This window comes from Tyto alba, unplaced genomic scaffold (assembly GCF_018691265.1).
Source record: "Tyto alba isolate M040663 unplaced genomic scaffold, T.alba_DEE_v4.0 Super-Scaffold_200000146, whole genome shotgun sequence".
NCBI lineage: Eukaryota > Metazoa > Chordata > Aves > Strigiformes > Tytonidae > Tyto > Tyto alba.
This window is the reverse complement of record NW_024881288.1, coordinates 296,122-320,828: the sequence shown is the minus strand read 5'-3', so window position 1 is coordinate 320,828 and position 24,707 is coordinate 296,122. Positions and strand designations below refer to the sequence as shown.

General features: G+C 51.4%; 3 protein-coding genes across 3 annotated transcripts; 2 read left to right on the top strand and 1 right to left on the bottom strand.

Moving 5' to 3' along the window:
• The first annotated feature begins 3,298 nt into the window (after positions 1-3,298).
• Positions 3,299-4,264, top strand: LOC116963947 (olfactory receptor 1013-like). The gene has a single exon (XM_042793982.1). It carries the CDS (start codon positions 3,299-3,301, stop codon positions 4,262-4,264), a length of 966 nt encoding a protein of 321 aa, XP_042649916.1.
• Positions 4,265-11,097: 6,833 nt separating this feature from the next.
• LOC104367499 (olfactory receptor 14J1) lies at positions 11,098-12,032 on the bottom strand. The gene is given in 2 exon segments (XM_009974637.3): positions 11,098-11,381; positions 11,384-12,032. Coding segments are annotated over 2 exon segments (933 nt in total).
• Positions 12,033-20,781: 8,749 nt separating this feature from the next.
• Positions 20,782-21,717, top strand: LOC122153570 (olfactory receptor 14A16-like). The gene has a single exon (XM_042793981.1). It carries the CDS (start codon positions 20,782-20,784, stop codon positions 21,715-21,717), a length of 936 nt encoding a protein of 311 aa, XP_042649915.1.
• Positions 21,718-24,707: the final 2,990 nt, after the last annotated feature.

Genomic DNA, 24,707 nt, shown 5'->3' with positions numbered 1-24,707 from the left:
ATGCACCAACCCCCTTGTCCAATTGAGTCATGCTTGCACACCACACCACACCCCTCCACCCCTCCCCTTAGTTTTTGCTTAGGTCCATCTGATGCTGGTCATTTCTCTCTCTTATCAATCTTTTAAATTGAGCATATGGTTTCACTCAGTCCACGTTTCCCTCCTTTGAGGCTTATCTAAGGAAGTTGGCAATACAACCGCGAGGGAGTGGAGCTGTGCACCCTTTAGTATTCTCCCCGCTTCCTTGGGCAGCATTCCTTAGACTAACCACAAAGGCCACAGCTTGTCAAAGTTTTCTGTGTCGATGAATGATTGGGGCATTAACTCCTTCGGTTCCTTACAGTGTTCCTGGCAAAGAACCTGGTTTGCTTGGTGGGAGCAGATGCCAGTTTCTCAGACCTGTAGCTCATCAGGTGGGCTTTCCTCCAGATGAGAGAGCCAAGGGGGAGGCATGAGCAGGACAGGACCTTGTCTCCATTGTCACCAGGCACAATGGCCTGAGTGCAACCTGTACAGCCCAATTGCCAAAGCAGTGAGGATTGGATGGGAAGGGTGGGGTCCAGCTGGAAGGGAAACGCCATACAGATGGGAGTCAACAAACAGAAATGGGGGGGGATAGCCTGGGCATGGGTTCCTGGGGCCAGTGCTGATGTCTTTGGGTATCTGCAACATCTGCATGGAGCGCAGAAACGTACCAAAAGGATTCAGTGTTCAAAGAAAGGACATGAATTGTGCTGGAAAAAGAGTTCCCCCACTTCCTTGCCCATCGCCAACAGGATGAGGAGTGCCTCTGTCCAGCTTGGGCTTGGACCCCCAGCACTTTACATTTCAGTGTGAGGCTCCCAAGATAAACTGTGATTCACATCTCTTGTTCACAAGAGCAACAGCACAAATGTCTGTGCCCACTGGGCCTCCTCCTCCTGCCTTTCCAGCCTGGGCAGAGGCAGAGGAGATGGTTCTCCCACAGTGAAGTCCATTAGGACTGGAAGGAGTCATGTCCACTGGTTCCCCTTGGCTAGTTAAGGAGAAAATGAGGCCCCTGTTCACCTTCCCTGAGGAGAGAGGAATCCTCTCTGGAAGGACATACTGGCTGCTTTGCTGACTTCAGCTCCAAAGAAGCCAGGCCCCTCCACCCCAGAAGGTCTGAGGCTTCCTCATTCTATGGGAGCTGACACAGGTGCTTTCATCTGAAGGGAAGTGAGGTGAATCCCATTTCTGGGGAATCTCTTGTCCTGCTCACAAGATGCAGAGATGTCCCTGGTTCAGTTGCCTTGCCTCAGTTTACATCATGTTTCTGGGGTTCAGCACTGCCTGGAGCTGTTGACAGAGACTCCACCACCTCAGAGCTTCCGCCCCTCCAGGGAGGCAATTATGTTGTTCTTAGTCTCTGCAAAGCCTCAGGAGGGACGTGCTGCAGGAGGATCCTTTAGTCTCCTTTCTGCTATAAACCCTGGGACCCTTCAGCAAACAGGGACTCTTCAGGTGCTGCTGGAGACTCATCATCAGAGCAGATGTCACCCCCTTCATGACAAGGACTGCAGGTTTGTGGTGGATGTGCTAAGGGTGGGTGAAGTCTGGGTGTTACTAGGCAATCTGCTGGGTCTTTGAACAAGAGAAATGAGAGCATAGAGACCTGAGTCTCGGCCTTGTCCTGTTCTGCATGTCTTCCCACCCCAGCTCCTGCCTTCCCTGAGCCCCTGGCACCGCACAGCAGAGATCCCAGGGACAGCCCTGGGACACTCTCCCACCTTGGCTGGGTGGGTGAAGCATTTTGGCAGGCTGTGCGGGACCACACTGCCTGTGCCCTTCACTTCATCTCTCACAGGGATATTTCAGCTGTCTTTTGTCCTAGTTGTTCATCTTATTGTTTTTGGTGGTGGTGTCAGTTTCCTCACTCTCTCAGACCTATGATCATGTCAGGTTCGTTCTCCAACTCTCAGCTTTCTCAGCCACATACAGTGGAGAGGCCTGGGGGTATGAGTAAGCCTGAGTAGCTTTTGGCAAACTCTCAGAATGGTTCCTGTGAGTGTCACCTCTGGAGGACATGCCTACCAGCCCAGGAGGGGGGTTTCATACCCTTGGAGGGAATGGCTGTTGCAAAGATCTGTGGTTTTGGTCATGAGATTTCTTCAACCATGTGCTGAGGCATGTCCTGGCATTGCCTATGTCCCTGACCCCGATCCGGTACCACCTCACCCCCCAGGCACACTGGGGACAGCCTTCTCAGTACCCCACTTTCTCAGGGAGCCCCACAGATGCAGCTGGCCATGGTGAGGTCCTGCCTCTGGGCTGGGATTTGCAAGGAGGCAGTCCCAAAACCATCAGGAACCACTGCTGAGGAGGAAAAGACATGAAGCAAATGGTTCTGCCCAGCAGCTTTGCACCACAGCGTAGCTGTGCTTGGAAGCCTCCTCAGGATATCATCTGGTCCTAAAAGCAGGGTCAGGTAGAGCAGGTGGCTCAGGACCATGTCCAGTTGAGTTTTAATATCCACAAGGATGGAGCCTCCATTACCTTTACAGGGAACCCATTGCAGTTGTTTGTCCACCGTACCTTTAAATGGAATGCACCACTGAAAAGAGTGGTTTTTTCTCCTTTCTTCCTCCCATGCTTTTTCCCTGCACGATCTCTCCCATGTGGCTCAGTTGACTCCCAGTTATCCCTTCCCAATCTTTTTTTTGATCACCTCCTTGCCACTTTTTATGCTACATTTTGACCCACAATGTGATTTTTAGCATGCTCTCTGGCAGTCCCACAGCACAGTCCCTTGGTCCTCTGAAGCAGTAACTCCCGCTCTGCCTTTTCTCAAAGGAAGAAATTGGCCTGTGGGGTGGTGGGGAAGCAGTGGGATAGAAAACCTTTCTTTCTCGTGTGAGTGTTCCTCAGCTTGCGATGTGCCCAGCCCTTGCTTTGGAGGAAGGATGGTGCCTAGCACATCTCACACAACGGGCTTTTCTGATCGTCAAGACACATAACATGTCTTCCAGGGCGTACCCACAGGCATGTGAATTCTGTGTGAGCAAATGCATATCATAGATTTATTCCACAGTGAGAAAGAAGAATTTCTGTTGGGCAGCTCACCTCTAGAGTCTGTGGTGGGTCTGCTGGGATGAGTGTTCTTTACGCATTAGGAAGGACATTTATTTTCTGCTTTCACTAGGCGCAAAACACATAAAGCTCATGTGAAGAGAAAGATGTCCTGCACAAAAAAAGATGTTGAAGGTAAACACTGAAATGTGTTTCTTTCTCGTAGACCCTCTTTGTGGCAACTGAAGAAATAAAAGACAAACAACACCGCATGGCCGAAGGGGAAGATGGCAATGGGACATCATCTACAGCTTTTGTGCTGCTGGGAATACATGATGTCCCCACGCTCCAGAAACCACTCTTTCTCCTCTTGCTTATGATCTACTCAGTCACCATGGTTGGGAACATCCTCGTAATCGTGCTGGTGGTGGCAGACCAGCATCTGCACACCCCCATGTACTTCTTCCTGGGCAATCTGTCCTCTTTGGAGGCCTGCTACAGCTCCACCATCCTGCCACGGCTGCTGGCCAGCTTTGTGACGGGGGACAGCAGCATCTCTGCACGTGGCTGCATGGCTCAGTTCTACTTCTTTGCTTCCTTTGCGACTACTGAGTGTTACCTGCTGGCAGCCATGTCCTACGATCGGTCCCTGGCCATATGCCAGCCTTTGCTCTATGCAAGCCTCATGACCTGGAAGGTCTCTTTACGCCTGGCAGTTGCATCTTGGCTGTGGGGTTCACTGCTGCTGGTGGTTGTCACAATCTTCTTATCCCAGTTGCAGTTCTGTGGCCCCAAGGCAATTGACCACTTCTTCTGTGATTTCACCCCATTGCTGGAGCTTGCCTGCAGTGACACCAGAGCAGTCACAATTGTTTCTTTCATCTTTGGTATCTTGGATGCAGTTTTTCCCTTCCTGTTCACACTGGTCTCCTATGTGTGCATCATAGCTGCCGTCCTGAGGATCCCATCCAGCACAGGCAGGCAGAAGGCCTTCTCCACCTGCTCCTCTCATCTCACTCTTGTCACCATTTTCTATGGCACCATCATCCTTGTCTACATGCTGCCTAGAAGAGCCTCACTGAGGCAGCTCAACAAAGTGTTCTCCTTTTTCTACACCATCCTCACGCCCCTAGTCAATCCCCTCATCTACAGCCTGCGGAACAGGGACGTCAAGGAGGCCTGCAGGAAAATGTTCAGGAGAGCCATGACCTGCACCCACAGCTACCTTGGTGAGTAGGAAAGCTCCAGATACCAACTGGGTGCTCAGATGTGCATGCCACTGAGACTGATTGTGGAGTGGTGGAGGGGGAAAGCAAAAGGTCCTTGTAGAGAAATCTTATTGTTCTGAAAGCAATGCTGGAAACGTCATGGGTTGGCTTTTTCCTTGATAATAAACACCTTGCTAGCCTTATGTGTGGGAACTGTTGAAAAATCGAGGTTTTATTTTCTGGAAGAGATAACAAAGTGTATTTGGACTACCCTGAATATTTGCCAAGGGCCATCATGAGTGGTTCTTTCTCACTGTGGTACACATTTCAAAAGCATGAACCTTGCATGTCAGCCACTAATGAAGGTTTACTTTCAAGTAGCCAAGGAAAAATGGATCATTTCTAGTGGGTGGCTCAGGTGGGTTACAGCCATGCACATCTCCTCCCTCCTCTGGCCAGGCCCTGTGGCAGGCATGTCTCAGGATCTAGCTGGGGATTGCAGCAGCTGATTAAGAAGCTTTTGCTTCTCCTGCTGCAAGGGCAGGTGGAGAGGCTGGGATGAGGGGAGCAGCTCCTTTTTCTGAGGGCTAAAACAAGATCCTCACCTGAATCTCCCTCCCCTGTCCCCAGAGGAATGAGCAAGTCCCTGCTCCAGCTCTGCTCCTCTGGCTCCAGCTCCGGCTCCTCTTCTCTGCTCACCCAACATCTTGGACAGAGACCAGGACAGCCACGCCGTTGCCCCAGTCCCTTCACCCTTGGAGGATCAGGTTTTTCACCTCAGCCCTCCTTCCCCACTAGAAATATACTGGACCCAGTGACCCAATGGACTGGATCTGGCTGGGATGAAGTAAATTTTCTTCATAGCAGCCCATGAGGTACTGTGCTTTGTATTGGTGACAAAACCAGTGCTGATAACACACCGATGATTTTGCTGTTGATAGAAGGTGTCTGCACAGCATCAAGGCCTTCTCTGTTTCTCAGTCTGACCCCACTGAATAGGCTGGGGGTGCGCAAGATGTGGGGAGGGGACACAACTGAAGGTCAGAAGGGCTCCTGGGGGATCGCTGTCTTCAGTTACTGCTGCCTTCAGCTGCTGGATGCATGGCCAGAGATGGGGACCGACCCCCCCACTGCCCTGTGCTGCTGCATGAAGACTAACAGCAATGTCACTACCTAAAGGGTGACCCGACCTGCAGGTGTGCAGTGATCACAGCAGTGGGTTTGCAGGGTTCCCTATTACACAAGGAGGCTTTATTTCCCGATTTTCTTATTCTAAAATAATTAATTTCTAATTTTTTAATTTCTTAATCTAAATTACATATTTTAACAAGTTACCAATAGCAAGGCAAGTATACTTATGATTAGTAAAGCAAGTATATTTATTTCATGTTACTACGAAATTAGTAAAAATAAGGCAAGTATATATATTAACATAAATATCAGTCAATAGTAGCATCAATCAATATTGGCAGCAAGCGTATTATTTAATCTATCAAGTTACTACAAAAATTTTCTTCTGATTAATTACTTATATGCATGTATATATTATTCGAAGTGGAACTGATACAGTGTTCATGAACCTGATCCCTGCAGTGGACTCAATCACAGTCGCTCCCATAAGTGGGGCCAAGCAAGGCTGGACAAAGTCCAGTCATCCAAAGGGGACTTGTGCTAGTAAATCCTTGGTTTTATTAGAATAATTGTATTGAAATTTGTTATCAGAACATTAAAAGGGCAATAAGAGGTGGACATGGCTCAAAATGAAGTCCTACTGACCTGGATTTGTAGTTTGGAGGATGAAAAGAGGTGCTTACCACAGTATCTAGAAGACCTCCTGTAAGTAACAGATCGCTCCCAGATAACAAATCAATAAATGATACAGGCCATAGAGCAGGAGAAAACCCGAAATAATCAGACTATGAGTCTACGAATTTAATTCCAACGGTTGTGAAGACTCAGGTAAAGGAAAATGCACGGTTGGAGAGGAGTAACATTGATGTAAAGGGATCTAAACCTTGTGGAGATGAGTAGAATAAATGAGTTGCAGAGAGAAAAGCTGTGAACTCTCAGGGAATAATCATCTCTTAACTCTGCAAATACTGTACCCCGTGGAAATCTCTTGTGGCCCCCGCCACTGGACAAACACCTACCATCCTGCTTGTAAAAATAAAGTTGTCGGACAAGAGAATTCATGGTCAGCCATTCAATTCAAGGAGCATGGGGTTTCATTTAAAGAGCTGGGACCCTTCTATGGGTCCTTAATGACCCTTCCCTTGACAAAAATTCAGGGCTGCGACCAGCCAGGTGACAGCTACCATGCCATCCCTCCCTGCACCTTGAATTTAAGTGCTGAAGGAAGCTCTGGTAGCAACATTTTGTGGTGGAGGCGGGGTCAGGGTGGGGGCAGGGGCTGAGGGAACATTGAGATTGTGCCTCCCCCACCGTGGAAGAGCCAGAGATCAGGCTCATTCACCAAAGCGGCAGGAACTTTGCTTGGAATATTTCAGCTCGGACTGAACAGTCTCTAAAGCAACTACTCAGACAGCACTAAGATTAGGTATTTAGGGATGAAGAAGCTGGGGGTGTCAATGACCTGAAACTTAAATGCACCCAGCCCTGCAGAGCTGCTGGGGGTGGGGGGTGGATGCTCAGGATCCTTTTCTGTGCTCAGAGATTTCTCTGATTGAGATGCTATTGAGAAGGTCACAAAGGAAAGGTGGAGACATTCTCACATTGCTTGAAAACCTTCTCTCTCACCCTGATTTCGGGCTCTCAGTTTTGCCTGGTTTGCCCCATTTTTATCTTTTCTGTGTATTTTTTAGTTATTTGTCTATTTTCAACATGATTTTTGCGGTGGGATGAGAGCAATGCAATGCTTTGGTGAAGCCACTGAGCTAATGACTACACCATTAAAATGCTTGTATCACTGAAGATAAAGCTAATACAGAAACAAGAAAGTTGAAGCACTTTAACATGTGATTTCCATCTCTTAATAATCCACATAAATTTAGGGTTTGCATAATTTTAATGCATTTTTATTTAATCAAAGAGTTTGAAAGCTTGAACAAGAGGATGGGTCTTTCATTTTGTCAGAAATTAAGGTGTAAAGAGGATTAAAGCTTGTTAGCCAAGTGCTCTAATTCTTCAGTCTTCATAATGTCAGGTCACCTTTTCAACTGAATAATACAGGACAGCAGGAGAAGAAAAGTATAGCTGCACCCCCTAAACCACGGAGACCATTTTAAATTTGCAAATTGATTTTACTCAGATGCCTAAACACTGTAATTTTGAGTATGACCTTATTGTTTTAGAGGTGTTCTCAGGACAACTAGAGGCCTATCCTTGTGAGCACACAGATGCAGCAACTGCTGCAAAAAATAAGTTGCTGAAAAAGAAAATTCCTGGGATTAGTATTCCCCTCACACTAGATGGAGACAGGGACCTTTTTTACTGGACAGGTAATGCAGAAAATTTTGACAGCCCTACAGACAGAACAAAAGTGTCATTGTGCCCATCACTCCGAATCCAGTGAGGCTGTGGTGAGGAAAAGCAATTGACAGTGATTTTTGTAGAGACTGTCTTTAAATGGCTGGACACGTTACCCTTCCTGCTGATGTCCATAAGGAGCCCTGTGGGTAGGAAACACGGGCTGTCACACCCACGGGGAGGGTGCAAGCCAAGTGTCTGGGACAGCCCTGTGTGCACTGAATACAACGTGAATATTGTTCAGCATTGTGTCTGTACCTCTCACCCAAGAGGCCAAGAACAAGCCCTGCTTGAAGGCCTGCCCGCTGACTGGTCATGGCTGTGGCCTTGGTGTTATGAACCAGACTGGGATCCCAGCGAGTCATAAAGGTTCTGTGATCGCCTCCGGTTAAATTAAGGTGAAGTGACACCAAACTGATAAGGAAGCACAGCTTGGCTGGACAACAGAGTTGGAAAACATCCAAGGAGAAGAAATTGCCCTCAGAAGACTCCTACCCATCAAAGAGAAAAAGGAGTGGGGTGCTAACTCCCCAAACAACCACTGGCGACCTCCCGAGACCCCTGCGCATGTGTAGTGTAATTTTACAACACCAGCATTACATAAATGTAGTAGATAGGCAGAGAGGTGGACACTTATCAGAAAATGTGTGAATATTAATGTCCTTAAGGTATGCGAAGAATGGGCTTTTATTCTAGGGCATGCATGCTAGGTGGAGTGATCCCCTGTGGACCCAGCGCTGTAATAAAGAGAATGCCTGATTCCCAACAACCCTGTCTGAACCCCCTGCACCACAACAAGACCCCCTGCACCCTGTCTGGGCTCCCTGCATCCCAACCATATCCCCTGCACCCCAGAAAGTATCCCATGCACCTTGCCTGGACACCCTGAACCCTGTCTGAAACCCCTGCACACCAACAAGAACCCCTGCACCCTGTCAGGGTCCCATGATTCCAAAACAGACCCCCTGGACCCCAACCAGAACCCCCTGCAACTTGCCTGGACACCCTGCACCCCACACACATCCCCTGCATCCCAAACAGAACCCCCTGAACACTGTCTGAACCCCCTATACCACAATACCCCCTGCACTGTGTCTGGGCCCTTTGCATCACAAACAGACCCCCTGCAAACCGACCAGAACCCCCTGCACCTTGACTGGACACTCTGAACCCTGTCTGAAGACCCTATACCTCAGCCAAACCCCCTGAACCCCAACCAGAACCCCCTGCAACTTGCCTGGACTCCCTGCATGCCAACATGACCCCCTGGATCCCAACCAGATCCCCTGCACCCTAACCAGAAACCCCTGCACCTTGCCCGGATCCCCTGAACCCCAGTCAGACCCCCTGATTCTTGCCTGGACTCCCTGAACCCTATCTGAACCACCTGCACCCCAACAAAAACCACAGCAACTTGCCTGGAGGCCCTGCAGCTCAGCTAGAATCCCCTGCACCTTGCCTGGATCCCCTGAAACTTGTCTGAACCCCCTGCACCCTGTCCAGGCTCCCTGTATCTCAACCAGGTCACCTGAAGCGCAACCATATCCACCTGAATCCTGTCTAAAAACCCAGCACCCCAACAAGAGCCCCTGCACCCTGTCTGGGCCCCCTGCATCACAACCAGAGCCCCCTGCACCTTTCTTGGACCCCCCGAACACTGTCTGAAGCCCCTGAATCACAATAAGACCCCCTGAACCCTGTCTGGGCTCCCTGCTTGCCAACCAGAACTCCCCGCACCTTACCTGGACCCCCTGAACTCTGTCTGAAACCCCTGCACCTCAAGCAGAACCCCTGGAACGTGTCTGGGTCACCTGCTTCCCAAACAGAAGCCCCTGAACATTTCCTGGACTCCCTGAACCCTGTCTGAACCCCCTGCACCCTGACTGAACCCCCTAGAGACCAACGAGACCCCCTGCACTTTGCCTGGAATCCCTGAAACTGTCTGAACCCCAACGAGATCCCCACTCCTCAAACAGACCCCATGCACCACAAACATATCCAGTGCACCCTGTCCAAACAACCTGCATCCAAACCAGACCCCCTGCACCCCAACAACAACGCTCTGCACCTTGCCTGAACACCCTCCACTCCTACCAGACCCCCTGCACCACAACAAGACCCCATGCACCCTTTCTGGGACCTGGCACCCTCTGTGGGCCCCCTGCAACAGAACAAGGCCCCCCTGAACCATGTCTGCCCCCCCTGCATCTCACCTAGACTCCCTGCACCACAATCAGAACCCCCATGCACCCTGCTTGCACCCCCTGAAACCTGTCTGAACAACCTGCAGCCCAATAAATTCCCCTGCACCCTGTCTGAACCCCCTACACACCAACTAGACCCGCTGCAAGCTGCCTGGCCTCCCTGTTCCCTGTCTGAACACCCTGCACCTCACCAAGACCCCATGCAGCCTGCCTGCCTCCTTTAACCCTGTCTGAACACCCTGCACCCCAACAAGACACCCTGCACAACAAGAACACTCCCTGAAATCTGTCTGGGCCCCCTGCACCCTCCTGGGGCTTCCTGAACCCCAGCAAGGACCCCTGCACCTCATCCAGGCCCTCTGCACCTTTACTAGCAACCATACTAGCTGCTTTTGTCCCACCTCTGCCTCCCCACCAGCCCTGCTGCCCAGGAAAGCAGGAGACCCCCTTCCCTGGGGCTCATCGAGCAGCTTTCACATTTCTCCAGTCTCCTTTCCCTGTGCCTGCTGCATTTTCACTGACTCACACTGAACTGCAGGGTCATGGCCTGTGGGTGTCTGGATTAATGCTTTACTCTGGATGAGTTTCAACTTTGAGGGGTGTCTCATCTCCTGAGTGTCCATTCACTGCCCACCCCAGGGCACATAGAGAATGCCCATTCTTTCTTGATGCCTCCAGACTCCTTTCCACAGGGAACACTATATGCCGTCAACCCTTCTATACATGTGGCTGCCTAAGAGGTAATGGAGAGCTCCTGCAGCATCTACACAGCCCCTGGACACCAATAATAGTCTTTAAAAGCACCACTTGGTGTCCAATAGATCTCAAAATTGCCACAAATTTATCACCCACAGCGCAGTCAGAAAATAATGAGAAAAAACATTTTTAAAAATCCAATTCCTTGGGCTTATTCTTGGCAGCAGCTTAGTTAGGACAACCCAGCCTACAGGCACTGCACACAGGAGACCCTTTTATTGCTGAGATGCTCTCAGGGAGGCCGGATCTGGTAGAGAGTTCAGGGCATTTGTGAAAGGGTCAGACACAACAGATGAAGCCTCTAGAGATGTGGTATGAAGCCAAGCAGTTACCTCTTATGATAATAATTAAGGAAAAAATAAAATCACAGCTCTGGTACAAGCCAAGCTCTGGGTACTCAGCAGAGGTGAGGCAGGTTACTGCTGGTGGAACAAGGTGTGTTGGATCAATTCCTTCACCGCATCTTTGAGCTCCCTGTTCCTCATACTGTAGATGAAGGGGTTCAAAACTGGAGGTACCACTGAGTACAGAACAGCCACCACCAGATCCAGGGATGGGGACGAGATGGAGGGGGGCTTCAGGTAGGCAAAAAATGAAGTGCTGATGAACAGGGAGACCACGTCCAGGTGAGGGAGGCATGTGGAGAAGGCCTTGTGCCGTCCCTGCTCAGAGGGGATCCTCAACACAGCCCTGAAGATCTGCCTTGGTACATCACAATGAAAACAAAACAAGCAAAGATTAATAATGCAGTAACAATAATTAGTCCAACTTCCCTGAGGTAGGAGCCTGAGCAAGAGAGCTTGAGGATCTGGGGAATTTCACAGAAGAACTGGTCCACCACATTGTCGTGGCAGAGTGGTAGAGAAAATGTGTTGGCAGTGTGCAGTGTGGCATAGAGGAGCCCAGTGCCCCAACCAGCTGCTGCCATGTGGACACAAGCTCTGCTGCCCAGGAAGGTCCCATAGTGCAGGGGTTGGCAGATGGCAACGTAGCGGTCATAGGCCATGATCGTCAGAAGAGCACACTCTCCTCCAAGGAAAAATACAAAGAAAAAGACCTGGACAGCACAAACTTGGTAGGAGATAGCCCTGGTATCCTGGAAGGAATTGGCCATGGAATTGGGGAGAGTGGTGGAGATGGAGCCCAGGTCGAGGAGGGAGAGGTTGAGGAGGAAGAAGTACATGGGGGTGTGGAGGTGGTGGTCGCAGGCGATGGCTGTGATGATGAGGCCGTTGCCCAGGAGGGCAGCCAGGTAGATGCCCAGGAAGAGCCAGAAGTGCAGGAGCTGCAGCTCCCGTCTGTCTGCAAATGCCAGGAGGAGGAAGTGGGTGATGGAGCTGCTGTTGGACATGGTCTCCCTATGAACCCGGGGGCCTGTACAAGAGGGAAAAGACAGTGACAAGTGAGGACAGACTTCTCTGGGTAAAACCTATGACTTCTCTCACACATTCATGACCCCACCTCAGGCCCCCTCCCTTTTTCCTGCTTGGCAGGACCTTTGTGCAGCTCCCTGGCTGTTGCTCTGGATTGTGCTGGCTAGGGGTGCTGTGAAGAGCAGGGCCCGTGGGCTCCCAGATGTGTTGGACATGCTCTAGGCCAGGCTCTGCCTGGGAGCAGGGGGCACGTAGGGGCCAGGTCTGGTAGATTTTCTCAGGTGAATTCCCTCTCATCATCAAAGGGCTTGACAGCATCTCCACCCCCAATCCCAAGCAAACTTGACTGTATCAAGGAGTTTAAGGCTTTTGTTTCTGTTTTTTTCTTTCAGAAAGATCTACCCTACCACACCACCAACCCCACCCCAGCCCCATCTCCTCTGGGCATTCTTCTCTGAAATCAGAAATGCTGAGCACCTCTGCTGTGCTCCGGCTGAGCAGCCACAAGTCCTGGGAGGCAAAAGGATTTTCTGTGGCTTAGCGCAGGGGCAGGTGAGCTGGTCTGTCCGTTTGTCTTGTTCTGAGCTGCCCTGTGTCTGCCCCTTGAAATGGAGGGGGATTGCACTCCTGAGGTACCCAGAGAAGCAATCAGACCCCGCTGAGAGCAGAGGGATCCACTGCAGATCACTAAGTATTTCACCCTGCCACCAGGAACCTTCACAAGGTCTCAGCACCCCACTCCTTGCCAAGGACACAGAGTTCATTTTCCCAACCAATCACCCTTTCCCTTCTTGTAGCATCTCGGGGTTTCCCCAATGGGTTTTACACAGAAATTCTGGGGGAGAGATATGCCATCTGCAGGGCAGCAACCAGCTTGGGAGGACACCCCAAGGAGTCACCAAGTGTCCTCATGGTGGCATCTCCTGAAGTCAGCTCAGTCCCCACCCGCACGGGCTGCACGGCCCAGAGCCCCACAGCTTCGAGGAGAGCTGGGACACCGGGTTCCCATGGACACGTCTGCGTGGGAGGGCCCACGAGCTCCGTGCTGACCCTTCAGCTGGACCTCCCACCCCCAGAGTGCCTGACAGCCGCAGCAGGAGCGGCACAGGCGCGAGGAGAGACGAGCAGACACGTCGGAATGGCCCAGCTGGGAGAGGCCAGCAGAGAGACAGCCAGGCACTCGGGACAGCCTTCCCCTGTCCCAGCTCTGCCCGCCACCTCCCAGCCGGTGACACCGCACGGCAGTCACCCTCAGCCCCTGTGCTGCACGGGCACGGGGCAGGAGAGATGCCCTTCACCTCTTCTTGGCGCTCAGGGGGGCGAGAAGGCTGCTGGTGGCCTGGACTCCATGGCTGTGAGGGCAGAGGTTCTGCTGGGTGGGAGAGAGAAGGGGAGAGATGTCAGTGTCACAGAAATCGGGAATGAAAACTCCTTAGTGCTGGGTTTAGCATTAACGAGCAGGCATTTCTATATTTGGCTGGGGACATGAGGGAATCATTCCACCTGACATGTCCACCGTACATTACAGTAGCCAAAACTTGTATCCCTCTGTTACATACATATTCATCACATTTCCTAAAACTCATTATCATATATACATAGTTATTAGGCATGCAGTTTAGGTCTCCGAGGGGCTTCCATGGGGGTCATTGGTGGTCTCTAGCATTCTCTGGTGGTGTTTGGAGAGGAGCCCTTCTTGAACTTTTCCTACATAATAGAATTGGACTTCATTGGTTTATGTATGCACTTCTTATCTCCAAACTAGCTTCAGCTAGTTCATTCTTTTTCAGAGCACCTTAATCTCCAAGGACAAGAGCTTCTCACTATGAGTCTCCCATTTTACACACAGAGCCTCTCCATTTAGGCATTCCCCAGGAGGTGTTTATCACAGTTGCCTAGCTGAAGGACCTCTGTGCGACAGACAACGTGTTGCAGGTGTTTGACTGATTACTTATGTTCTTATGCTGCCCTAAACAATTGTTTTTCTTCACCCATTTTCCAACAACAGGGGAAGGGACCTGCACTGTAGGGCATGGCAGGAGGTGCTGGTAGATCCCCTGAAACAGGATTCTGTTAAAAATCTCACTCCCTGCCCACGTCTCTGCTGCCTGGAGCTGTGCCTGCTGGCAGCCTGGTTTCTCGGTTCCCATCTTCTGCACGCACAGACCCCATCCCAACTGCTGCGTGCTCAGCTCTGCCCTGCAGACACCTCCTGGGGCAGGGCACTGCCCAGGACCTTCTCTGTCCATCAAAACTCAGGTAGGAATGGCAGAGAAAACCTGCCAAGCATGCTGCTGGTGATGCTGGTGATCTCTAAACCGTGGGGGATTGCTCTGATGCTCCCAGACTCATTCACCTCTCAGTGAAACAGATCTGCATTGTCAGTACCTTCTCCAAACCAGTGAGAGTCACTCCAGCTTCTTGCTGCTCTACCCAGCCAACCCAGAGTAGCAAACTGAAAGCACAGGCTCCTTCCCTTGCAGCTGAAGCCTCCCTTTTTTCCCATCTTGCTGGATTCCCCTCCAGAGCAGTCCAGGCTGTCAGCAGGAGCTGTGGGCAGCCCTGACCCACGCCTCACCTCCTCAACAGCACAATGACCCTGCCCTACCAGGGGTGATTGTGATGAAGGACAGCCCGGGGTGCCCCTGGCTGCACACCCAGCTTCACGCTCCTGCAGCCATGCCCAGGAAAAGGGAGATGACATGCCCCGTCCCCCCGACTGTTCGGCAGATAATCACTGCTCCAGAGAGCATCAGCCCTGGGATGTGCCAGCTCTAGAAGGACCCTCCCAGAGACTCTACCAGTACCCACCTGCAGCCAGAGACTTACCGTGTTAGGAGCTGTGATGATTTGTCCCCCAGTGAACTCTCAGCATCTTCCCACTCCACACTGTCTTACATCCCTCTCACTTCTCTCCTCTCCCCTTGTCACCCGTGGGCAGTGCCCTCAGCCCTGCTGTGCTCCGCAGAGATGCTGCTCCCGGGCAGAGCTGTCTCTCTCCAGTGCTTCCCGCTTGCCATCAGCTCCTCTTGCCCCCGCAGCCCGGCCCAGCCCAAGGCACCACTTTCTCTACCCTGCTGCTGTCCCTCGAGAGATCCCTGGTGCTTGAGGGCTGACAGCTCCCGAAAGGCAGCGGGGCCACCCCTGGGGAATGTTGTCTGAAGTCAGCTGAAGTCATCACCAATGTACCTCTCCCAAAAGTGGAGAGAGACTGATTACAACATGGTCTGGCCTGATAAAGCTGTCAATGCGTCTGTCTGGAAAATGGAATTTTTCTGTCCGAAAACAAAAAAAGGATGCATAGGGAGGGATAAAGAAGGAATTTGTTTCCCCTGTGCAGGGCAGGAATTCAGCTGAGGCAATGTGGGCATCTCATCCAGAGCTGGAAGCCCTTGGGCTCAAGCAGGACTCAGCTCACCCCATGCACCCCACATCTGACATGATGGAGCTACTTTTGGCATCTTCTCACAGAAGTCACCCCTGCATGCCCCTCTCCCCGCCGCTACCAAAAAACCTTGCCACGTAAGCCCAATACAGGTGCCTGGTCATCCTTCCTATGATGTGCCCTCAAATACTCCAGGGTGTCTTTAATCTCAGGGTATGACTGCTGCTTGACATATTCAGTGTGTTTTAACCACTGAAAAATGGTTATTGTCAGCCTGGCTTGCACTTCCAACTCTTTAAAATCTTTTGCACTTTGTCTTGTGTACATGACAAAGACTTTGAGGGAGGGAACACAGAAACAGAGGTGGACGGGACTGAAGAGGATTTACCAAGTAATTGGGATAGATGCATGTTATGGTCCTTCTCATGTGTGATCAGTGCCAGTAAATGCCTCGTGGAGTCGATGTCATCAGGACTTGGTCATGGTCAGACAAACTGTGCTCCTTTTCACATATAACATCCATGGACATTTTGATCTGACCTAATCTGTAGAACTTCCACAAACAAAAATAATTTCCATTTCTTAGGACCAGAATCACCCAGTTTTCAGAGAAACAATTTAAAAGCCAAAGTGAAAAATACTCGTTCACAGAGAGGTCCAAAATATCTGGGTGTGACATTTAACAAGTGGGTCAAACGGAGGAGCCTCCCAGGGTGACCTTGCCGACTGAGGGTGGGAGTTTCTGCCTCTGTGGGTCTGAGAGTCCTTATGGGATGCTGGAGAGAGCACTGGGGATTGTGCCAGGCTTGCTGTGGCATGCCTAGGAAAGAACCAAAGGCAGGGAAAGGGAAGGACCAAGGTGGTTTGGGGAGAAAGAAGCATCGGAAAAAGGGGGAAAAGGGGATGAAAGGAGCTGGTCACGCGTGGCTGGTCAGTATACTGGTTTATGCACACCATGCAACTGAAAGTCTGTCCTGTCTTCTTATGAAATTCCATCCACCACAACTTTCTGGGGTGAGGAGATGTCTGCTCTTGGTACGGATAGAGGTCCAAGGGCCCATCCCTGGAATGGGAAGCATGAGTCAAAGGCGCTCATGCACCGGGTGGGCCAGCAACTGGAGAGATCAGGCTGTGTGCATGTGTCATGTTGGTGGGTATGTCAGTGGGTGGAACCAATAGTGCACATCAAACCAGATTAACCAGCAAGTAGGAGAGTCCTGGGAGCCAGGTACTTAGAGACCCAACATCTGGACTAGACCCTGGTGAGGCCAGATGTTCTGTGAGTTGGTTGCTTGAGGGAGAAAGTGGCCCAAAGCACCACCTGGAGAAAATTTGGGGTCTTGCAGTCAGGTATTGATAAGGCCACAGGTCTGGATCTGGAGGGGAGGTTGTCCTTTATGTAAGAGAGCATCAGGAATGCATGGAGCTCTGCCTGGGGACTGACGATGAGTTAGCTGAGAGCTGATAGGCCAGGATCAGAGGGCAGAACAACATGGGCAGCACTGTGGGAGGATGGGTGGATTTCTGCTCCAGACCTCTTGATCAGGTAGATGAGGCCTTCTTCAGACAATTGGAAGGAGCTTCATGCCTGCAGGCCCCTGGACCTCATGTCAGACTGAAACTGTCACAGCTGCCTCTGATGAAGAGGTGCAAGCCTCCCAGGAGGATTTTGGAGCTCACTGGTGCCATCTTCCTGACAAGGGTGACTGAGGAGCCAGTGAGGTGAGGGGCCCTGCAGCAGGACTTGATACTTGCAAACAAGGAAGAGCTGCTCAGGGCTGTAACAATCAAGGGTGAGAAAGTAGAGTGTAGGATGCTGAGAGAAAGGAAGAAAGCAAGGGGCGGGACATCAGGAGAGCAGGCTTTGACCTGCTGAAGGACCTGCTTGGAAGAATCCCATGGGATACAGCCCTGAAGAGGAAAGGTGTGCAGAGAGCTGTTTGATGGTTAATGATCTCCACGTCACACTCCAGATCAGTCCACACAGACTTGTAAGAAGTCAAGAAAAGGTGGCAGGAAGATGGCATGGATGAAAAAGGAGCTCCTGACAGAAACCAAGCATGAAGAACAGGAAGTACAGTGGAGGTGGAAGCTGACTGCATTCCAGGCTCAGTGGTTCTGTGATTCTGTGCTGGAGAGAGTCATTTGCATGTGCATGTGCTTGTCTGTGCGTGGAGGAACTGGGGGGATGAGGGAATCCTGGATCCAGGTCCCAGACAGCTGGAGGGCCTAAAACCAGCTTCTGGAGAGATCCTTATTGTTTCAGTCTCTATACAGGTATATATTTTCCACTAACATGGTCTAACATACAAACAGCCCAACTGTCATTTACCCTTTCTCCACTGACCCTGACTTTGCTTGTTTTGTGATCTCATTTGGTGTTTTGAAGCTTGTGTTGATGGTAATTCCTACCTGGGGCTGTAGAGCCCTGCAGCTCCTCAGGCTGTTATTACGTGAGAGACATCACCACCATCAAGGTGAGCTATCTGCACAGAGGCACTAACAGCTGACCAAGTGGAGCTTCAGCCCAGGGAAACCTGAGAAACTCTGGGATTCCGGCCAACAGAAACCTCTTGAAGTTTACAAGAAGTGTCCAGTCCTGCATTAGGAGGAAGAATAATCTCCTCATTTCTCAGGGCAGGCTTGGACCTGAGTAGCTGAGCAGGGACCCTGAGGAGAAGGGCCTGGGCACTACGAGGACACCATACAAGACAGCGGTGCATGCTGGCCACAAACAAGGCCACCTGCATACAGGTCTGCACTCGGATGAGCATGGCCACCCAGACTATCCTGACATGGGTTGAAGTGTGGTTTCAGAGATGGTGGAGGTTTTTCCCTAAATTGAGAAACAAATGAGAAAGAAAGTATGGTACATAGTGAAGCTTTTGAAGTAGAGACTGGACATGAGGATTTCATGTCACGTTGAGTTACATGAAGCATCCCTCCAAGTGCAGTACAGTAGGCCACCCAGAAAGAGTCTGGATTAGCCAAAGCTTTGCATTCCAACCAACAGCCCGTGAGGACAGAGAGATATCAGTAAGGGTAGGAAGATGGTCAAGTGAGAGCAAGGCTGGTAAGCACGGTGGATGTACCCAGCCTTCAAGAAATCAACTGCAGGCCTACCAGGAGACACCTAATCCTTACAGCACTGGGGCCTCATGGCTGTAAGGCTGGGGGAGATGAGGACAGGGGATTTCTCCCCTGAGATTCTCCAGGGGAGAAAGCTGGGGGGATGAGGACAGCCTGCAGGGAAAGAGGCGCAGGGCATTCAACCCCATAGGACAGCCTGTGGTGGAGATGACAGAGGGCTGTGGGAAAGCTTGAAAGACCCCAGTAAAGTCAACCCCATCATCATTTTGGCTTCTTGGCTGTTGTCTCTGCCACTGATGCCTGTGAGGAGGCACAGTCCCTTGCAGCACGGGGGCCTCATGGCCTCCTTGTGCATCCTCAGGAGCCTGGGAGGTGCACATCTCCATAGCCCCTACCCCAGGAAGAGCCCTGAGGAATGTGGGAGGGACAGGATCTCCCTTCCCAGGGGCTGGGGGTCGTGGCTTGGCCATTTGGTTAATGGTCCTAGGACTTGGAACTTTGGCTTAATGCAACACATTCAGGTTTACTTCAGCATCAGAGCCACCTTTCCCTTTTAGTTTCTGACTTGTCATCACTGCCTCCAGATTTCTGCTCTAACAAGACCCTGAGGAGGCTTTGTCAACAGTGTCTCTCAGTGGGAGCTATTAACAGTGCAGGAAACTTGGGAGTTTGAATATAACTTTGACTTCATTCAGAGGTTTCTTCAGGTTCTCTGTGTCTGAGGTTCATGGAGTTGGCACCAAACCCTCGTGAGGGTCATTAAAGTGCCTTGGGCTGTTGCTGTGGTGCTGAGCTGGGCCGGGCTCCTGGGCCGGAGGGAGCTCCTGGCAAGTGGGCAGCACTGCAGAGAGACAGCTCTGCCCAGGAGCAGCTCCTCTGCAAAGCGCAGCAGGGCTGGGGGCACTGCCTGCAGGCACCCAGGGCAGAGCAGCGAGGCACACACAGCTTCAAGGCAGCCTGGGCTGGGAGGCTGCTGAGAGCTCCGAGGAGGAGAAAGCGTCAGGGCCCTGGCCACAGTAAGTCTGGGGGTGCAGGGCAATGCAGCTGCAGCTTGGGGAGGGATCTGGGGAAGGCAGCAGAGCCACCAGGAATCTGCCTCCTGCCTAGAGGAGGAGGAGGAGGAGGAGGAGGAGGAGGAGGAGGAGGAGGAGGAGGAGGAGGAGGAGGACCTGCACCCGAGAAGGGCTTCCCTGGTGCCCCCTGTGAGGGCCAGGGCATGAGGGCTGCCTTCTGGCGGGGCCGGCTGCAGGGGTGTGCAGCCGGGTGTGCAGGCAGGGGTGCCCAGGGCTGTCCTTCCCAGCAGGGTCCCTGCACCCCAGGGGGCTGTGTGCTGGGGCAGGGACTCTGCCGCCTGCCAGGGTCAGCACTCAGCCTGCCCGGGGAGCTCCCCATGGCGCTGTGGGGAGAAGCTGTGGGGGGAAGGAGAGACCCCGCCAGGGCAGGCTCCTTCTGCTCTCCAGAGGCTGCTGCCTTTGTCAGGGATGCTCACAACTCCTGATCACCTCTAGGACATTGGCATTTCAAGAGGAAGTTCAAAGCAGGAACCACCTTAAAAATGTGAACCTTTCTAGGCTCTATGATCTCGTGATCTTTCTAAGGAAAAGTAGAAAGGGGTGTGAAATTTGAATACGTCATCGTGTCTGCTGAAATGTTAAACGGATGGATCAGCACATCTGCCAGAAACTTCATTAAGTGCCTTCACCTACTCCTCTACTTACAGACACACCAGCATCACTTTTGCTTGAGGGTTCTGGTTTTGCCTGCTGTTCTCCTTTGAATCTGCAAGTAGGGAATGCCCCTGGGCAGTGCCCTATTGCCAGGAGGGGTCGGCAGCGCACAGCTGAGCACACAGAGGGTGGTATGGGGGGCTGGCAACACTGTCAGAGTGCTGACATAGGGACACAGAAATGGCTCCTGGCAGAAAACAGCTCCAGGGAGCAGAGAGGCCAGGACTTGCTCCAGCATTCTCTTGAGTCTGTACTAGGGTACTGGGAGACACTTTTGCCCTCAGGTCTCCCCTGTGTTCAGGCTGAGAGAAATGTGAAAGATGAGTATGTCTACCCCTTCAATGAATGTCTCCTCTGAAACATCACAAATCTGAGCTCATAAAAAGGAATTGAATATATTTTCCCCCTAAAAAAGAGAAATAATTTTGAGGAGACTTTTGGGGAAACAGCATAAGATTGAATAAAAGAAGTCTGTCCTAACTTGTCAATGTCTTCTAGTTCAACCTCCCTGCCTGCAGTGAGCAAATGTCCAACAGCAGCTCCATCACTGAGTTCCTCCTCCTGGCATTTGCAGAGAGACGGGAGCTGCAGCTCTTGCACTTCTGGCTCTTCCTGGGTATCTACCTGGCTGCCCTCCTGGGCAACGGCCTCATCATCACAGCCATCGCCTGCGACCACCACCTCCACACCCCCATGTACTTCTTCCTCCTCAACCTCTCCCTCCTTGACTTGGGCTCCATCTCCACCACTCTCCCCAAATCCATGGCCAATAACCTTTGGGGCACCAGGGACATCTCCTACTTGGGATGTGCTGCACAGCTCTTTTTCTTTGTTTTCTTCATAACAACAGAGTTGTATCTTCTCACCATCATGGCCTATGATCGCTACGTTGCCGTCTGCAGACCCCTGCACTATGGGACCCTCCTGGGCAGCAGAGATTGTGTCCACATGGCAGCAGCTGCCTGGGGCACTGGGTTGCTCTATTCTCTTCTGCACACAGCCAACACATTTTCCCTACATCTCTGCCAAGGCAATTCCATAAACCAGTTCTTCTGTGAAATCCCCCAGATTCTCAAGCTTTCCTGCTCAGATTCCTACCTCAGGGAAGTTGGACTTCTGATGGTTAGTGCCTGTTTAGTATTTGGTTGTTTTATTTTCATCATGCTGTCCTATGTACAGATATTCCGGGCCGTGCTGAGGATCCCCTCTGAGCAGGGACAGCACAAAGCCTTTTCCACATGCCTCCCTCACCTGGTCGTGGTGTCCCTTTTTATCAGCACTGGCATCTTTGCCTACCTGAAGCCCCCCTCCATCTCCTCCCCATCTCTGGACCTGGTGGTGTCATTTCTGTACTCAGTGGTGCCTCCAGCAGTGAACCCCCTCATCTACAGCATGAGGAACCAGGAGATGAAGGACGCACTGAAGAAGCTAATTCAGTCAGCTGACTCTCAACAGGGATAAGCTGCCCGTGTCTCTTCAGAAGTAATTTCCAATTCTTATCTGAAACCTTCTGTGCAGTAAGCATTTTATTTCTGAAACTCTTGTTTGTTCCTAAAACGTCTGTATCCACTCTTCCACAGAGACATGAACCAGCCTCTCTGACAGAGAGGACTTTGTGCGTTGTATCTAATAGGACAATGCAGCTGGCCTCCCATTAAAAATATCTATAATAAAAGAGGCTTGTCTCAGTGTTGATGTCTGGAGGTTGGTCTGTTCTTCCCAAGCTGAGGTCAGGAACAGGCTGAAGGAATTGCCCCTCTGAGCGTGCTGCTGTGCTGGGGTTCTCCAGGGGTTCAGGGCAGGAGGGCATGGGGGGATGTGTTAGGGAATAGGCCTGTGCTGCCCCTTCACGTGGGGGTGCCCAGTGCAATGGCAATGATGGCTGATCCATGGGGATCTCCCTGGGACCATCTCCCCGTGGCTTTCAGCCACCACTGCCCTGCAGAGCAGCACCGCCAGCTCAGGGCCGTGCCTGAGGTGACATCCCATGACAAGAGCAGACCTATTTCTGGAGGCACCAGTTTGGGCAGCTTTTCTCTCACTGGCACAGCAGGAGCTGCCTGGGGAGCCCCCAGTGCAGGAGTCTTGTGCTGGGGAGAGGGACGGGCACAGAGGGGCTGCCAGCACTGGGCAATCAGGATCTCTTGGAGAGAAGAGCAGCAGAGAGAGGGAGACGCTGGCCTGCGTCTGCTCATGGCATGGCTGGCCCCAGCCCTGGGGCTGATGGGGAGGCTGAGAGCCCTCTGTGCCCCAGGAGCTGCTGTGACCTTCTGAGGGGCTGGGGCTGTGGGGTGAGTGCCCAGAGCTCTGCAGCACCCCCAGCCTATCTCGCTGGTCATTTCCAGCACTGGCTGCTCACCCGGGTTTATGGGTGAGCGTTGCTGCTAAACCATCTCCATCCTCCTGCTGGTCTCAGTGCCTGTATGGGGGCACCGGCCAGCCCTGCCCGGCCTCTCTCCTGGTGCAGACCCTGGCAGACCCCAGAGAAGGGCTGTCTGCACTTGCTGTGAGGTTGCGCTCTGTCCTATTTTTCCAGTTCATTAGTGAAGACATTTAACAGAGCTGGACTCAGTATGGACCCCTGGGGTACATCGCTGGTGATCAGCTCCCGAGGGGACTTTGTGCTATGGGTCATGGCCTTCTGGACCCAGCCTTTCATCCTGTTTCCAGTCCACCTCACTCATGCCTGTGAGGCCGTGATGGGATTCAGTGAGAAAAGCCTTCTTAATATTGAGCTGAAACACATTCCCTACTCTCCCCTCATCCACCAGCCGAGGCATCTTACTGCTGTGGTGGGCTAACCGTGGCTAATAACCAAACTCCCACCCAGCTGCTCGCTCACTCCCTCTCCCACCCCAGTGGGATGGGGAAGAAAATAGGAAGAATGGGAATGAGAAGGCTCCTGGGGGGAGACAATGACAGGACATCACTTCCCAGTTCACATTGCGGGCAAGACTTGAAGAATTGATTTGGGGGAAATTAATTCATTTTATTGTCAGTTAATACAGAGATTTAACTATGAATACAGGTCATGGGGAAAAAAGCCAAATGTTAAAACAACACCTTTCCTCTTCCCTGTCCCAGGCTCAGCTTCACTCCCTCACTCTAGGCTCCTCTCCCCCATCCCGAGCAGCGCAGCGCTGTTTGGGATGGGGGGTCACAACCAGCACATAACAGGTTTTGTCTGTTATTCCTTCTTTTCCTCAGTTTTGCTCTGCTCTGGCACTGGTCCTCCATGGGCTACAGGGAAGATCTGCTCCACCATGGAGTGCCTCCTCCTCTTTCTCCTACCTTGGTGTTCCCTCCGTTGTTTCTCAATATGTTTGTTCTCTCCACCTTTACCAGTCTGGTGTTTGTTGCCATTTCCTGAAGAAGTTTTCACAGGGGCATGACCAGATTTGCTGATGGGCTTCTCAGTGTCCTGCGCTGAGTCTATTGTGGAGCTGGAAACAGCTCTGTCTGGCACAGGGCAATCCCTGGCCTCCTCCCACAGAGGCCACCCTTGCAGCCCCTCCGGCCACCAACCCCTTGTCACGTACACCCCCCACAGTCATCCACTGTGGGAAGTGGAGGTTCAAAAGACTTATTTAGGTTTTTGTCTGTTGAACTATGAACCTTTATTATTATATGTTGGCAATAAAGAAACAACTTCCTGTGACAGAAAGACTAGAGCTGAAAAAACCCCGGTGGCTGATAGGACACACTGTCAGTGTTGGGGACATAGTCATCAAGATTGGCCATATAGTGTGTGACCTCACTGAGCTTGCTTTTCCTACATGCTTTTTCAGACTCCATCAGGGCACACGCAAGGTCAATATAAATTGGAGAATGTAGATATTCCTTGATCTAGAAGATGAAAACTGAAGAAAATTGCAAAAAACAAGATTTAAAAAAAAAAAAAACAAACAAAACAAAATCAAACAAACAAAAAACCCCAACAAACAAAAACAAACAAAAAACCAACCAAACTATTTAATATTAAAATCTTTTTTAGTCTACATTCTGGAAATTCCTCTATTTGCAAGAATTGAAGAATTAATAAAAATTATGCACAGAGATGTTGCTTCTTAAGCACTGTCTCCACCACAAGCTGTCCTACAGCATCTTGCACCTCTGTTCCACACCAGGCTGGAGGCATCAACACAACTAACCCCTCTCTCCACTCAGCATCTCCCCTCCTTTACTGACATCTCTCCATCATTGCTGCCTTTGTTGCTGTAGCAGGTTCCAAGGAGCTCCGTCACCTGCCCTTCATCAAAGGGTGCATTGCTGAGAGTCAGCTGAAGCTTGTCAAAACCTTGGAATGTTATCCCAGGTGCTCTTCCCAAGGAGCAACCCTGAACAGACAGAAGGTGTAAAACCAACTCCTGGAGGGAGATACTTTGTCTTTCTATAGAGATCTTGCAGTAACATAGCCTAGCAGAGCAACAGCCTGCCCTTGCTTCCCTTTC